The sequence below is a fragment of the Rhamphochromis longiceps genome, linkage group LG15 (genome assembly GCF_057381845.1).
Source record: "Rhamphochromis longiceps isolate RC_006_pf linkage group LG15, R_longiceps_female_GT1.1, whole genome shotgun sequence".
In the NCBI taxonomy this organism is placed as follows: Eukaryota; Metazoa; Chordata; class Actinopteri; order Cichliformes; family Cichlidae; genus Rhamphochromis; species Rhamphochromis longiceps.
The window spans coordinates 5,965,634-5,983,203 of record NC_140571.1 but is presented as its reverse complement, the minus strand read 5'-3'; the positions used below and the strand labels follow the sequence as shown (position 1 = coordinate 5,983,203).

At 40.2% G+C, this 17,570-nt stretch overlaps 1 protein-coding gene and 1 pseudogene across 1 annotated transcript; both read right to left on the bottom strand.

Annotated features, from left to right (window-relative positions):
• Positions 1-972: 972 nt before the first annotated feature.
• LOC146651889 (uncharacterized) lies at positions 973-9,426 on the bottom strand (annotated as a pseudogene).
• A 676-nt stretch (positions 9,427-10,102) lies between these two features.
• On the bottom strand, positions 10,103-16,079 carry LOC146651888 (mitochondrial basic amino acids transporter-like). The gene is made up of 4 exons (XM_085383089.1): positions 15,718-16,079; positions 14,715-14,758; positions 14,462-14,545; positions 10,103-12,718 (listed from the first exon to the last, which is right to left on the bottom strand). Exons 1-4 carry the CDS (start codon positions 15,743-15,745, stop codon positions 11,960-11,962), a joined length of 915 nt encoding a protein of 304 aa, XP_085239215.1. The 5' UTR covers positions 15,746-16,079; the 3' UTR covers positions 10,103-11,959.
• Positions 16,080-17,570: the final 1,491 nt, after the last annotated feature.

Sequence of the window (17,570 nt, the reverse complement as noted above, 5' to 3'; positions counted from 1 at the left end):
CATGTCTCTGAGTATTGCACACCTTGTGCTTTTGGGCACTCCAGTGATGTTGCAGCTCTGAAATATGGCCAAACTGATGGCAAGTGGCATCTTGGCAGCTGCACGCTTGACTTTTCTCAGTTCATGGGCAGTTATTTTGCGCCTTGGTTTTTCCACACGCTTCTTGCGACCCTGTTGACTATTTTGAATGAAACGCTTGATTGTTCGATGATCACGCTTCAGAAGCTTTGCAATTTTGAGACTGCTGCATCCCTCTGCAAGATATCTCACTATTTTTGACTTTTCTGAGCCTGTCAAGTCCTTCTTTTGACCCATTTTGCCAAAGGAAAGGACGTTGCCTAATAATTATGCACACCTGATATAGGGTGTTGATGTCATTAGACCACACCCCTTCTCATTACAGAGATGCACATCACCTAATATGCTTAATTGGTTGTAGGCTTTCGAGTCTATACAGCTTGGAGTAAGACAACATGCATGAAGAGGATGATGTGGACAAAATACTCATTTGCCTAATAATTCTGCACTCCCTGTAGTGATATTAAACACATGGCAAAGGTTTTCTTTTGTTTTGTACAGCATGCTTTTTGTGTTTGACACAGGTGTATTGTGTGGATTCGCACTCTTGAACCCACAGTGTGTCTTAGACTGCAGAGAGATTATTGTCTGCATGCATCACATCATCTACATTCATCACCTAAACAAATAGACAAATAGACATATTTATTCACTTTAAAAGCAGGTTAGCAGTTTACATTCTTTGAAGACCTACATTGATGGAAGTAATTGCGTTAGATGGGTCATTAAGTAACTGAATTCCTACAAAAATAAATAAATAAAAAACACATGCATTCATATTATTGATATGATTGCATGTATTGTGTCCTTTGAGGTCTGAAAATAGAGATTAGGTACTTTTTAAATGTTGAAATAATGTTCTGCAATGATGAGACATGTTCTTTAACACCACATCTAATCTTAAAGAATAAGAGTTAGAAAATAAGCAATGCTGATATAGTGTCTTGGTCTATTTCAGCTTTACTAGGTTTTATCATCACTATTATAATCGGACCACTTCTAACTAGCTCTCTTTAATTGGGTCTCTTTAAGCGAAGTATGAAAAATAATTTAAACAGATTTCTGCCAAAAAATAAATAAATAAAAGTGAAATACACTGGTTGTCTTTTGCTGTACTTGGGATGATGCTCACAGGTGTCTGAGCTGGTAAAAGCAATGTTTACAATGCCCAAATGGTGGTTTTAGAAAAAAAAACAACTTCAAAATAATATATAGATCTTGCTGGATTATCTGAAATATGTAAATGAGGATTATAAATTCACCTATGCAAAACAAACCTTTTTTTTTATTGTATATGAATAAGAATAAATCTGTACTTAGAGGTTCAGGTTCTTGATCCACGATGAAGCCTCTTTCTCTCCCTTTCAGTGCTACAAAAATACATTTGTTATTATCTTTTCTTTTACTTTCAGTATGTCAGAGTCTACTGCAGGGTTAACAGTTAAACAAACCTGACACCCTGACCCACAGCTCCACTGACATTTTGGCTTGCTCATCCACAATCATCCAGCACCTGAATTTCTTGTTTTGGGGACTTTGAAGAGTGACAGTCAGAGGTATATCACAAGCAGTCTGCTGCTTAATCTGATACTGAGCGTCCTCTTGTATTTGAGCACCAGTTTCATGCACCCACGTCTGAATGATCAGCTTTTGTTGCTGTTTATATCAATGTTTTTGCTTTGGGTAGGTGAACAGAATATTCTGTAGTGACAATGTTTCATCGGGCATGAGGTTATGAGAGAAACAAGAAAATGTGTTAATTGCATAGATTCGTTACTCAGGGCTTTCTTGTTATTATCCTACAAAAAGGCTTTCATGTTGCTAGTGGATTGGATTAACGGAGATGTTCGCGCGGCACGGAACACCGCCTTTGCCTCCGCGAACACATCGGACTACAAACACGCACATTACCAACTCCGGAAGACGATCAAAGCAGCCAAACGTGAGTACAGGGACAGGGTGGAGCAACAGTTTGACAACCCTCGGAGTATGTGGCAGGGACTAAACACGATCACAGACTTTAGAGGGAAAACCAGCACACCGCAGACCACGGCCTCTCTGTGTGAGGATCTAAACGTATTCTACGCTAGATTCGACACAGCGAACACCATGAGACCGGACAGTGTGCGCACCGCGGATGACGTCAGTGCGCACACTGTGTCTGAGGAGGATGTGCGGAAGTGCTTCAGGAAGGTGAACGCACGCAAAGCTACTGGTCCGGACGGGATTCCCGGCCGCATCCTCAGGTCATGCGCGGCTCAGCTGGCTGGAGTGTTCACGCACATCTTCAACCTTTCCCTCTCTCTGTCTGTAGTCCCAGCCTGCTTCAAAATGGCCACCATCGTCCCTGTACCCAAATCCTCCACCATCTCCTCATTGAACGACTGGCGACCTGTAGCCCTGACCCCCATCGTAAGCAAATGCTTCGAGAAGCTGGTCAGGGACTTCATCTGCTCTGCACTACCCGACTCACTGGACCCTCTACAGTTTGCATACCGCCACAACAGGTCCACTGATGATGCCATAGCCCTGACACTACACACTGCCCTGTCACACCTGGAGAAGAGAGACACGTATGTGAGGATGCTGTTTGTAGATTACAGCTCAGCATTCAATACCATCGTTCCCTCGAAGCTGGACAGGAAACTGCAGGATCTTACGTGGTCAGTACACACAAACAAAACAGTGAAGAAGGCCCAGCAGCGCCTCTTCTTTCTCAGGAGACTGAAAAGATTCGGCATGAGCCCCCGCATCCTCAGGACCTTCTATCACTGTGCCATTGAGAGCATCCTCACTGGATGCATCACCACCTGGTATGGCAACAGCACCGCCTACAACTGCAAAGCTCTCCAGCGAGTAGTGCGGTGCTCTGAACGGATAATTGGAGGTGAGCTTCCCTCCCTCCAAGACATCTACAGGAAGCGGTGCCTGAGGAAAGCGGGGAGGATCATCAAGGACTCCAGTCACCCCAGCCATAAACTGTTCAGACTGCTTCCATCAGGAAGGAGGTTCTGCAGCATCCGGTCCCGTACCAGCAGACTGAGAGACAGCTTTTTCCATCAGGCCATCAGACTGCTGAACACGTCATAGACACCTCAGCTTCACTACTGGAACTTCAACATTATGCACTCCACACTGTATATAAATGCCACTTGTTTTGCACATATTCAACTCTGTATATTTTATATATTATTATTATTATTATTATTATTATTATTTTATTTATTTATTTATTTTTTTTTACTATTTAATTTGTAAAAATGTGTATACACACACACACACACACACACACACACACACACGTAGGAAAATATTTAGTATACACATCCAGAAATGCATACACTATTATATATTGTACATATATTTATTAGTTTCAGGTTGGCCATTCTTGTATTTTGCTCGTTTGTGTTGTTGTGTTTGCACATCTCTGTTGCTTGTGGGGCTCGCACACAAGAATTTCACTCGCATGTGCTGTGCCAGTGTGCCTGCACATGTGATGTGACAATAAAAGTGATTTGATTGATTTGATTGATTAGTGCTTGCTGATGTGAGGAGAGTGACAGTGGTGATGTCCAGCATCTTTCACAGTGAGATCTTTGATTCTCAGAATGCATTTTGACTCATCATCCTATGATATAGATGCCTGGATGACTCCGTTTGGTAGTACAGCATTGTAATCAGTTTCTATTTTTGTGCCAAGATTTTATACAGTGAGGAAGCAGATAAAATCTTTTGCACATGGAAATGTAATATTATAAACTCGTTCTTAAAATATTGAACAATCTTTCCCAGTTACACCTGTGGAAAGAGGAACAAGAGGCTCTAAGATCCTGGAAATAAAAGATTAGATTATCAGACTGAGATAGCATGATGAGACTGGGTTCATTTGTCTCTCATTCTACAGTGGGGCAAAAAAGTATTTAGTCAGCCACCGATTGTGCAAGTTCCCCCACTTAAAATGATGACAGAGGTCAGTAATTTGCACCAGAGGTACACTTCAACTGTGAGAGACAGAATGTGAAAAAAAAATCCATGAATCCACATGGTAGGATTTGTAAAGAATTTATTCATAAATCAGGGTGGAAAATAAGTATTTGGTCACCTCAAACAAGGAAAATCTCTGGCTCTCACAGACCTGTAACGTCTCTGTAAGAAGCTTTTCTGTCCCCCACTCGTTACCTGTATGAATGGCACCTGTTTGAACTCATCATCTGTATAAGACACCTGTCCACAGCCTCAAACAGTCAGACTCCAAACTCCGCCATGGCCAAGACCAAAGAGCTTTCGAAGGACACCAGGAAAAGTATTGCAGACCTGCACCAGACTGGGAAGAGTGAATCTACAATAGGCAAGCAGCTTGGTGTGAAAAAATCAACCGTGGGAGCAATCATCAGAAAATGGAAGACATACAAGACCACTGATAATCTCCCTCGATCTGGGGCTCCACGCAAGATCTCATCCCGTGGGGTCAAAATGATCATGAGAACGGTGAGCAAAGATCCCAGAACCACACGGGGGGACCTGGTGAATGACCTGCAGAGAGCTGGGACCAAAGTAACAAAGGTCACCATCAGTAACACACTACAACGGCAGGGAATCAAATCCCGCAGTGCCAGACGTGTTCCGCTGCTGAAGCCAGTGTATGTCCAGGCCCGTCTGAAGTTTGCCAGAGAGCACATGGATGATACAGCAGAGGATTGGGAGAATGTCATGTGGTCAGATGAAACCAAAGTAGAACTTTTTGGTATAAACTCAACTCGTCGTGTTTGGAGGATGAAGAATACTGAGTTGCATCCCAAGAACACCATACCTACTGTGAAGCATGGGGGTGGAAACATCATGCTATGGGGCTGTTTTTCTGCCAAGGGGACAGGACGACTGATCCGTGTTAAGGACAGAATGAATGGGGCCATGTATCGTGAGATTTTGAGCCAAAACCTCCTTCCATCAGTGAGAACTTTGAAGATGAAACGAGGCTGGGTCTTCCAACATGACAATGATCCAAAACACACCGCCCGGGCAACAAAGGAGTGGCTCCGTAAGAAGCATTTGAAAGTCCTGGAGTGGCCTAGCCAGTCTCCAGACCTCAACCCCATAGAAAATCTGTGGCGGGAGTTGAATGTCCGTGTTGCTCGGGGACAGCCCCAAAACATCACTGCTCTCGAGAAGATCTGCATGGAGGAATGGGCCAAAATACCAGCTACTGTGTGTGCAAACCTGGTAAAGACCTATAGTAAACGTTTGACCTCTGTTATTGCCAACAAAGGTTATGTTACAAAGTATTGAGTTGTATTTTTGTTATTATTATTATTATTATTATTATTATTTATTGTCATTGTCAAAGAACAATGAAATTGCGTTTGGGGCTTCCGTACAACCCGTAAAAAAAAAAAAAAAAACAGCAGCAGGTGGAAAAGGTGGCGCGCAGGGTGATGTTGGTCCCGCAGGATACTGTGCACCCTCCTCAGACAGCAAGTGGGGAAGATATTACTAATCTCTGGCAGAATTGTTCCAATAATTCTGCCAGCTTCTTTCACCACCCGCTGGAGTGCTTGCTGGTCGGCCTTGGTGCAGCTGGGGAACCACACTAGAAATCCATGCGTCAGGACACTGCTGATGGCACAGTTATAGAAGTTCAACATCAGAGGTCTGGGAATGTGTGCGCTCCGTAGTCTCCTCAGGTAGTAGAGGCGCTGTTGGGCCTTCCGTGCAACTAAGGTGATATGGTTGCCCCAGGACAGGTCCTCGGTCACAGTTACCCCCAAGAATTTAAAACTGCTCACCCTCTCCACCGCCTCACTGCCAATGAAGAGAGGCAGATGGTTGTTATGACCCTTCCTCCGGAAATCTACAATGATCTCCTTGGTCTTTTTGGTGTTTAAGACCAAGTTATTGTCGTGGCACCATGACTCTAGTTGTTGCACCTCTGTCCTGTAGTTTGTCTCATCGTTGTTGGATATAAGTCCGAGCACTGTGGTGTCATCGGCAAACTTAACAATGAGATTGGACGCGCAGGAGGAAATACAGTCATGGGTGAAGAGAGTGTATAGCAGAGGGCTCAGAACACACCCCTGAGGGGCACCGGTGTTGACCACAAGGGTGGAAGAGGTGTTCTTACCCACTCTGACACTCTGTCTGCGGTTAGTGAGGAAGTCCACAATCCAGTTGCACAGAGAGGAGTTGAGTCCCAGTTGGTGGAGTTTGGGACGGAGTTTATATGGCCGGATGGTATTAAAAGCCGAGCTGTAGTCTACAAAGAGGAGCCGTGCATAGGTGTTCCTGTGTTCCAAGTGCTTCAATAATGTGTGCAGCACTATGGCGATCGCATCCTCAGTTGACCGGTTCTCCCTGTATGCAAACTGGTGCGGGTCCAGAAATGGTGGAAAAGCAGCTCTGATGTGTTATTGACCAAATACTTATTTTCCACCCTAATTTATGAATAAATTCTTTACAAATCCTACCATGTGGATTCATGGATTTTTTTTTTCACATTCTGTCTCTCACAGTTGAAGTGTACCTCTGGTGCAAATTACTGACCTCTGTCATCATTTTAGGTGGGGGAACTTGCACAATCGGTGGCTGACTAAATACTTTTTTGCCCCACTGTATGTGTTCTGATCAAAGATAAAAGCAGCAGCCACATAATAATATGACATTACCAACCATCCCGTGTGTGAATCTATTCACGAAAAATTCAGGTTTACTGTCATTGCGCTTCAACTGAAATTGAATTCAGTAGAACGCTGTAATACAGCCTTTTTTCTAATTTCTGAACATTTACATTTAATTTAGTGTGTTCAGTACCTATATAGTATATAAATACTTTATGAGTACAGGAGAAGAATGGATTAACAGGTGGAGATAAAAGAAATAAAATTATACTCTGCACAATTTGGCTTTCCTTGGTAATGGATGTAATCCATGCAGTTGGATTATCTAAGCACTAAGATTCTCTTATCCTAACTTTTTATGAATTCTGGTTCACACTTGAACTCATGACAGTGTCGACTGAGGTCAATAAAAATGAAAACATCCAAGGTTTTTGTTTTGTTTTGTGTTTTTAACTATAACATCACAAGTGTGCATTTTGTGTGTTTTATTTTGTATTCAATTTTGTGTCTTTAGTTGTTTTGCTTCCCTTGTTACTCTTAAACTGTGGCTTTCATTTAGTTTTATGTATTTGTTTATTGTTTTTATGTCCATGGTGTAAGTAGATCTGTTCTGGATAAAAAAAATATGCAAATACCTTTAATATGAAATTTCTACCACATTCTACTTAACTATCAAGTAAATAAATATACAGATGTTATTCTGTAATGCTGTATTAGTGCTAGTTTTTATCAGCCATTGGTTTGGTTTTGTTAAACAGATGTGACAAAACTGTTTATGATGGTTTACTACAGTGTAACTATTTGCACACATGCCTTGTTCAAGTTTTAGCTCCTCATCCACAACCTTGTGTCGCCCTCAGTGTCAGACAGTTAGTTCAACTTCTCTTCTTGTTGTTATCCTAAGATGTAATTTTCCCTGCATTTGGTAATCGGTTAGAGTTTAGATATAGTTTGAAAAACAATGTGAAAGTTTAAATGAAAATATCCATCACTGCATGATTTATGTGTCATTTATAGTGTAACACTCGGGCATTAAAGTGGACTGGAGGGATTTGAAACAGCGTTTTAAGTGCTGATGTCGATAAGTTGTGGTCGTGGCACTTCAGCATCCAACTACCACTGCAGAAGAGGAGCGAGTGCAAGCAGAGCAACAAATATCAGGAAAACACACAAACTTTCTGCAGAGTTTATTGCACAATGTGTCTGCTAGCTAAAGGAACAGATGCTGGATTTATAGAGGTGCAAAGTAATGAAGTACAAATACTTCATTACTATACCTAAGGAGAATTTCCAGGTATCTGTACTTTACTTGAGTATTTCATTTTAATTTTACTCCCTATATTTTTACACAAATATCTGTAGCTTCTACTCTTTACACTTTAGGTTTAACACATTTTCAGGATGTTTTTATTGAAGGATTGAGCCTTGGTGGTTCCTGTGTAGTTCCTGAACATCTTAATCAGTTTCCTCATAAAAGGATGAAAGTCTGGCCCTATAACCTTGGCAAAGTTACATCCAAATAACTTCTAATTGCAATTGTTTAAACTGATGATCTTGGAATTTACAGTTGTTTAGAAATGAAAGGGACCTTTTCTAACTTGTTTGCCTTAGATCTTCACAGAGTTCCTTGCACTTTCTTATTGTTCTGGTCAAACCAGTCCTTTTTCATGCTAGCAAAGAGACGCTACAACTTGTACTCAATCACGATCACTAAAAAGTTAATATGCATCAGCCCTGTCAACTTTATTGACTTTGTTGAACCTTCAGCAGGGCTGGAATGCCACAAAAATTGGCCCTGGCATTTTGACTAGAGACCGGCCCACCAGGCATTATAGGAAAAACAATAAAAAGGCTTTGAATGAAAAAAACAAAACAAAAAAAAAAACAGTCTTGTTGGCATATATGAATGATTTCTATACATTTTACATCAGATAATTATTTAATAAAAGCTAGACATTTTAAATAAGAATAAGAAAGAAAAGTATTTCTTTGTGCCCCACTTTCCCTGTTAATGCCCTACCTGCCCCCCTGGCAAAACTCTGCTAGACCCGCCCCTGCACAGTTACTAGCTGTCAGCTACTTAAGAAGGACAAACAACACCTTAAGAAGGTGTTGTTTGTCTCTCAGAAACATTTCATAACTTCCCTTCAACTCATTCATGTCACCTAAAAGATAAACCTGTTTCTCCATCACCTGCTCAGCTCAGTAAGGACATCTCCTGGTTTCATCTTCATATTTTCCTCTCACAAGACATCAAAACCGATACTAGGACCAGCAGCGTTTACAGACATGGCTCCAGCAAACATCAGCTGATACTAGAAAGTAATATAAAATAAATTCTAACAACAGCTTATCAAACTTAAACGTGTTGTTTAGCGCGATATCCGCTGGTTTCCTCTTTCTGACGCAAAGTGGGCGATAAACAAACAAAACACGGGACTTGCGTCAGAAAAGCTGATCAGCTGATCATTGATCAGTAGCAACAGGAGAGGGAGGGGAAAGACTGAGAGAAGAAGACACAGAATAATTCAAGCACTGTGTCTTTTTTTCATTCTAGCTGAAGTACGGGACAAATCACGTTCCTTTTCACCTCCACACTATTTTCTTCTGTTTGACTGTGATAAGACTGCTTTCAGCGCCCTTGCCCAAGCAAGGGGGAGGGTGTATCCGACCTCCTTGCCCAATCCACCACATTTCATTGTTTATACCGCTACAAAAAAAATCACCATCGGCCCATCGGGCAATTGCCCGGAATTTTCCACGGCCAGTCTAGCTGTGACCTTCAGCATCACTTATTAAAGATTTAGGGGAGGATTTGTATATATTTGAGCCCGCATGTATACTCTTGATCTATTGTGGATTAGAGAAATCCCAAAATAAATTTGTGCACCCAATTCTCGTTTTTTAGTTTTTCTGGAAAAAAGAACAATTCAAAGAAATTTAAAAAGAAAACATTCACGCACAGATGAGTGGATGTAAACTTCTCAAAACAAAGGTAGGTTGTCATCTAGTGACGAGTCAGTGTAAATGCAGGTTGTTGTCGTTGTTTTTTAATTCAACACTGAAGCCTGAAAGAATGTGTAATGTATTTGTTGTTGTATTTAATGTAGTAGTATTTCAACTACACTTTGATCAAATCGGGTTTGGCCCTTGAAATCTATATCTCCAACTCAAGTAAAGAAGAGGTGTGATTATTACTGTTCAGAAAATGCATATGTGCTAATCGCAGAGCTACAGACACACAAGCAGTATTGTCTGATTGTCAGGAATCTATTATTGTAGGGTCTTTACCTTACAGTATAAAGTATCTTGAGGTGACTGTTGGTGTGAAGTAAAGATGAAAAACTGCATTGACTAAGAAGACTGAGATAAAAGAAACAAGCAACTATTGAAATTATTTTTATTTACCCAGTTGTACAGATCTTTACTGCCAAAATAGACAAATAGGTTCTGCATGGCAAAAATATCACGTCTCAGCTTTTTTGTGAAAATACACCAGGTACCTTAAACTGATTAAAGACAGTTTAAACTTAAACGTGGTCATTCAAGGCATTGCACTGCATTATTACTTTAGAATAAAAAATATATAATATATATTTAACCAGTCACTTCAAAACAATCCTGCATTATCAGAATTATATCCTGTAAGTATTGTATCTTTTAAAGAGCTGGATTAAATAAATTAAATATTTGTCATGTAATATGCTTCAGATGTACTTTATAGCCACAGATACCAGTCGCTGTTTGAGAAGTTGAATATAGAGTTAAACAAAAGCAACTTTTGCATACATGGCAATCATGCTTTCATTCATCACCGCCACCACAACACAACTCTGTTTAAGTGAAGCATCATTGAAAGACTCCCCCAAAATACTTAACTCTTAATCAATGAAAGCTTTAGGTTTTATAAATACAGTACAGTGTGTTCAGTGAGCTACCAGAATGTTTTCTGTAATTTTGCACATTTACAACTTAGAAAAACAGAGGTTCTGTTGAAATTGCACTTCTTTACTTCATATTAATATATCTCATAGATTAAATGCGCAGTTAAACAGAAAGTGGAGTGTCACTTGTCCGGCCCATTTAAGATGAAAGTGGACTGCGTGTGGCCCTCAATGTAAAATGACTTTGAGATCCCTGACCTAGAGTAAAAACAAGAAGCCGCATGCCTGCAGTAACACATTCACACGTTAAACATGAATGGTCAAGAAAATAAGGAACATCCTCAATCTTGTGTTATTTGTTGGTTTCAGAAATGCAATTCTAGCAGATTTCTTTAAAGTGCCCCAGCATGAATATCTGGCCTTGAATATCAGGCACACACTTAAAATCACCTTTAAAAAGAAGATAATGACAAACAAAATAGCAAGGTTTTATACTAGACCTTTAACGCAGCAGTGAGTAACAATAATAAAACTTGATATTATTTGGAAGAACACAACACCCACAGGCAAAACAATAAAACAAAAACGGCAACCGCAACCTCGATTCACACCCATACGTTTTTCATTCGATCCCTGAAGAGCTGTTAGACCTGATGCTTTTTGCTTGCATCCATACTGGCATGTGCTGCACGGGCTAATCGTGCAATGGATGAGACTGAAGCTGTGATGGTTTTTGGTTTGAAAGCAGTTTAAATGTGAAAAGTTGTGCACCCTTATCACACGCTACATTGGTTCCCTGTTACTCACCCAAATCTTCAGAGGATACACTTCAGGTGCTTTAGCTTCCTTACACAAAGAAAAAAACATTTTATAAGGCAGGAGAAATTCTTTAGATATACATTAAAAAACGATTCTCTGGAATATTTAAATCCAAATAAACCCTGCAAATTTGAAGATATATGTAAATAGAGATATTAATTTCCAGTGCCTATACCATACACACAATCTAGCCATACTGTCAGGTTTGAGGCTAAGTAACAAATCCTTTTCTTTTATACAAAATAATCCAAAGGATGAGGTCATTTCAAAAGCTGTAGAATCTGTCAGCTTCTATTTCCCCCACCTTATTAGAGGTATATCAACTTCTGCATCTACAGAAGCAAACACTAAACTTAAATTATTGCTAAAAGTAAAGATGTTTTGCTCTCCTTTTTGCTCCATAGAAAATAAAAAGTGCTGATATAAAGTACAAGTATATTTGGATTCAAAACAAGGAATGGCTGATGTGATGCGAAACCAAGTCAGAGTAACAAAAAGTTTGAATATATATTTTGTTTTGCTGTATTCTTCTAAAGTGCCTGGGTTGAGGATGAGCACTGTATGCTGTCACAGGTTGGTGGGCCGGGTCTGCTCCTCTGTCTGTGTCGGGGCCGGCTCACAGTCTTTAGGCCCTCTGTCCTCACCTTGTACGTACATGAGGAAGAGGGTGACGGTAGCAAAAGTGGCAGCATTCACAGGGAAGGCTCTTAGCAGTGTGGAAGTGAGGCCTCGAGTAAACACCATGTAACCCTCTTTTCTGACACTCTGCCGGATACAGTCAGCAATGCTGCTGTACTGGTTCACACCACCCATCCCATCTGCTTGGAGTCGTGATTTGATCACATCTACGGGATAGTTGCAGACCCAAGACGTGACGCCTGCCATACCCCCAGCAAAGAGCAGTTTGGGAATCAAAAAGCGGGCATCTGGCTCACAGCCGAGGCTGCGAGTCAGCAAATCATACGACAGGAAGTAAACCCCGAAGGCAGGTGTTTCACGGACAAGTGTAGTAACCATGCCCCTGTTTACACCTCGCAGACCCTCGTGTTTGTAAATGCGTAGCAAACAGTCAAAGGAGTTCTTGTACATCTTTTTATAGCCCGTCTTTACCCCTGTACCCTGCATTTGCATGCGGGTTTTGGCCAGCTCCATGGGGCAGCAGACCACAGTCTGGATGGCTCCTGCTGTAGCACCAGCAAGGAACTGGTTCCTTGGGGTGTCTTCCCCCAGCCATCGCATTGTATTTCCCTGAACACCAAACACTATAGCATTGATGAATGTAAGGCCCATGATGGGGGATCCAATGCCTTTATACAAGCCAAATACCTGTGGTAAGCGTGAAAGATAAGACATACAGTAACACATCACGATAAAATGAAATCAGGGTAAAAGATAAAAAGAGTTTTAATTAAACAGTTTCTGTTTTTTCCTTGTTACTTAATTTTAAATAGCATTAATATCCAATAATAATTTTAATAATCATTAAAAATAAAAAATAAAAAACAGGTTAACTCGCATTTTCTGTTTTCACAGAAGCCCATATATTTCAAGCTAACACTATAAATTAAAGCCTATATGTATTCTTGATAGCTTTTTCATATCCCAGACCTATAATATATTGTTCCTTCATCACAATGAGGAACTTATCTACACTTGTCATTACTTCCCTGATCTCAGTTTGAACAGCTTTTTCTCTTGAGAACCAGAAGGGTCAGAAAAAAACACCTACATTACATCTTATAAAGTGATGGCAAGAGCCATAAGTTGCTTTATCTTTCAAGGCAGTTAATTATTTTCTACATACCATTCCCTATGATAAAGCAGCCTGCAGTACCACAGTGAGACTGATAACATGCATTTGCATAACAAATCTTACACGTGAGAAAGTGCACCTTTGGACAATGACCCACTCTGATTCTCCTAACACTGCCTGGTGTTAGTGTAGGGATGGGTATTGATAAGATTTTCACGATTCCAATTCCATTTTCGATTCTGTTTAACGATTCGATTCTTTATCGATTCTCCTATCGATTCTTTTTAAAAAAGGAGAACACTAAGGTCGATTAGCTCAGAACTTTGTTTTTTATCTTCTCTTTGAATAAGATAGAAATTTAGGAGTAACATGGCCTTACAAACCCAACAGTGAGATCTTAAGAGATCCACAGCCTACGGCTCTTTAACGGGGTGTCACAGGGTCCCCAGGAAAAAAGACTGCAGCGAGAACTGCCAGCATCTGAGCCAGACTCTGTCTGTCTCTCTCATCATGGTCACCTAAATGCACAGTAATGGCAGGTTTTGTAATAAGGCAGATCGCGCTAACATAATATACACTGTTAGTTGATTATTTACCTGCTGCATTAACGGGAGAGGACGTGCAAACGCTACCGCTGCTGCTGGTTGAGATTCACGAGTCCGGAGCGGAATTAAAAACACGACATTCATTTAAGGTTATCACGTGTTTTGTGAACAAATGGCTTTTGCATATTCGTAGTGTTTCCTCCCTTAAATGAAGTATCTACTTTGCAAGTATTGCAAGTTGCCCTGTTGTCATCCGTTCTCGTAAAGTATAACCAAACTTTTGAGCGTTTGAGCCGCTTAGGCACCGTGTTTCCTGCCAGGTAAATGACGCTCCGCAACGTGGTGACGTCATTCGTGGCGACTGAATTCGATAAGGGAATCGTTTGCAAAAATGGCAAACGATTCCAGGGAATTGAAACAGTGGGAACCGGTTCTCAACAAGAACCGGTTTTCGATACCCATCCCTATGTTAGTGTGTGAAAAAGAATCAAGCATCACTTAAGTCTACACGTCACTTTGACTTTATTGACTTTAATCTAACAAGCAAGTTATATATATTATATAAGCTATAATATATAACTATGATCTCTGTAATCATATTATAATGCATACTAGCATTAGATTGATCTGTGAAAGCAATCTGCACGCCCTGCGATAGATTGGTAACCTGTCCAGCATGTTCCCCGCCTCTTTCCCTATGAGAGCTCAGGTAGGCTCCAACCCTGCACTGGATAATATGAAGAAAATGAACGACTAAAGAAATCCACATACCGACTCCTGACGTATGATGGACTGGAAGCAGTGGAAAGTCCCACGATAGAGAGGTTTATCAGCATTCTGGACCTGCAGTCTAACCTGAAAGACAAGATGTTTGGAATGATCACCTCAACACTGGAAGACTAGAATCATGCATGTTTTACACATTATAAGCAACTGATTTCACTTTTAAAACATGCAAGGAGAGAGAGTGGGGGGGAAGAAAAAAAAAACGGGAAAAAATGGCAATAACGTTGTTATTACCTACCTTTACTGTGTCAAATGGGTGTCCAACCAACACTCCAGCCGCACCTACAGACAATGAAACAATACTGGAATAATCATTTGGTTTTAATCTGGAGCAAACTGAAGCAAAAATAGGAAACCCTGAGAGAGGCACTCTCTGATTACACATGAGATATCCTGCAATTCATATGTAGCTATTCATTTATTATTCATATGTTTCTATTTAAAGCAGTCTTTATAACCCATATGGCCCACTTGACCAGTCTTTGAAGCTCAAAAACTCTTGCTGCAGTTGTGTCATTTTAGAGTCTACTGCCATCGCCTCTTCAGAGCCACCTCTCTGAGCATCAACACTCTCTAAAACTCTCTTCAGCATGCCTTTGAATGTTGCGTAATCTGGGCCTGTAAAGCACATGTTCCATGTTAATTTAAGCTACTGAATAATAATTCTGGAACACAGTAAAGTGAGTTAACCACATCTACATCCATAAATGAACCCAATCAATCGGTGGAAGAGGCATTAATAAAATGAGGCTCAGTAATGCAGTTTCTTAGAAGCGAAAGCAAACTTCAGTGTCATACCATTAGTGAAAGTTAAACTACAATATTTCGTGCGTCATATAATCACACATTATGTGTGTGCATGCAAACAAACAAAAACATCATAGTAAGTTAGTTTTTTTAAATGTATATATACATTTTTTACACACGCACACACATCACAGTAGTCGTTTCTAAATACACACACACACACACACACACACACACAGATAGATAGATAGATAGATAGATAGATAGATAGATAGATAGATAGATAGATAGATAGATAGATAGATGTGTGAGTGTGTGTGAGAGAGTGAGAGTATATAATCATATTTTTTAAATACGTTTTACATACACGTTTTTATGTATGATAGTTTTTTTAAGCTGCTCAGTGTTTTGATGGTTTGCTACCATGACAAATATCAGGAACCGCAGTGGGTATCTGACACGGTAAAAACGAACAGAAGTGATGAGTGACTTACCTCCTAAGCATCCAGCAATGAAGTCCATCAATAATATCTAAAGCACACCAAAAGGTTCTCGATGTCTTTCTGTCTTTCTCAGCTTTTCCCCAAACAACCTTTACTTTAACGTTTCCGAAACGTGTACCTAAGCGTTTTATCTAGCTGATGGATCACTGCTAAATGATAATATCAGATAACGTTTGTCTTAGCTACCATTAGCTAGCTTGTAACGTGCCTCTCTCTGTTACAGTCACGAATCCTGCTAATAGTATTTTCTCTCTTTGTGCTGGTAAACCTCTCCTGTTGACCTACGCGCTTTATATGAACCTTTGCGATGTTTACAGTCAATGCAGACTTCCTCCACACTGTCTGTAATTCAGAAGTTCATTACATATGTATGTCAAAGGAGCTTGCGTCACAGGAAGTTGCAGGTAACGGTAGGACGGCCCGCATAGAATTGCTATCCAATCAGGGGAACAGACACCACCGCGTATCTTAACATTTAGAAAACAATAAATAAATAAATACACACTACAGCTTGATGCTACGGGTGATATGAAACTATATGTTTTTACTCATGTGGTATATATCGCATTTCGCACATTTTGAATGCTCTCTCGTTGAATAAAACAGAATTTCTTCTTTTAAAATGTGATAAACACGTTAAAGCGCGGTTTCCCGCATGGTAAGTTGCATCCACAGAAACTGGCAGGCGTAATCCGAGTTGGTACTAGTCAGCAAGATTTTGATTTACAGTCAATGCAGACCTCCTCCTGAATTTTGGCTAACTGGGTTTTCTGTACTACGAACGTGGTTCGCTTCTTACCGAGGTATATGGTAACTTGTGACCCAACCTGCTCCGGAGATGTTCTCCAGAAAATAGCGTCACCTGTCCTGGAAGGTCCCTCGGACCTCTCCGAGGACCAAAATTTTTTTTTGCTTGTGTTTCTTTTTTCTGTTTGTTTGTTTTTTAATCGCATACAAATACACATATTTGTCGCATATTTGTCTTTGTGTTTCCCCTTTGCGTTTTAGTCACAAATAATATCGATATTTAGACGCAACTTTATTCCTTATTTCGTTCTATTTGCAGCAAAACAACTTCACAACAGTAGTTGCTCTTAATATTTCATAGAACAGGACTCCTACACTGTTCTTGCTGATCTGAAGTTTCATTTCTGCTCTTATGTTTCATTTTTACTCTCTAAGCCTTAAATACCGCAGTCTGCAGCGAGAAGAATAAAGCTGTCAAGTTATTTTCCGTTTCGCTTTCAAATCAGCCGCAAGCGCTACGCCATTTCTTCAAATAAAGCATGTTTATTATAGAGTCTTTGCTCTGCGAATACTTTTACATGTGCAATTTGTGAAGCTGTACCTTATTAAAACTGTTGTCACGGGAATGTGCCCGTATTAATATGATTATTCAATCACATTGATTTCACGTTGTTCTGCGACAAACAGAAGGGATTTCCGCGTCTTCCTTATCAGACTCTGGGACAGTAAGCTTCAATGTTAAAATAAATCCAGTAAAAAAAAAAAGCTTCAAAGCTCTAATGTGCAGCCCAGGGGCGTTTTTAGCCCATTCCTTGTTGACACTGGATTGCCCAATTATATTTCTAGAAGATCTTGTTTTCTTAGAAGATTTAAATAGTTATTAAGTATTTATGTGGATATTTTGTTGGCTCCATGCGGAGTTTCACATACTATACTGCAGTGATTCCTGAGATTAGGGACAAAACAGGTTTCAATTTTCTAAAATATATTTTTTGATTTTTCAAAAACATATTTACATATAATTGTTACACAAAGTTTTGGCTGTCTCACCATGTTTTGGTACAATCTCCCAGGTGTAATTTTTTTTTAATAATTTA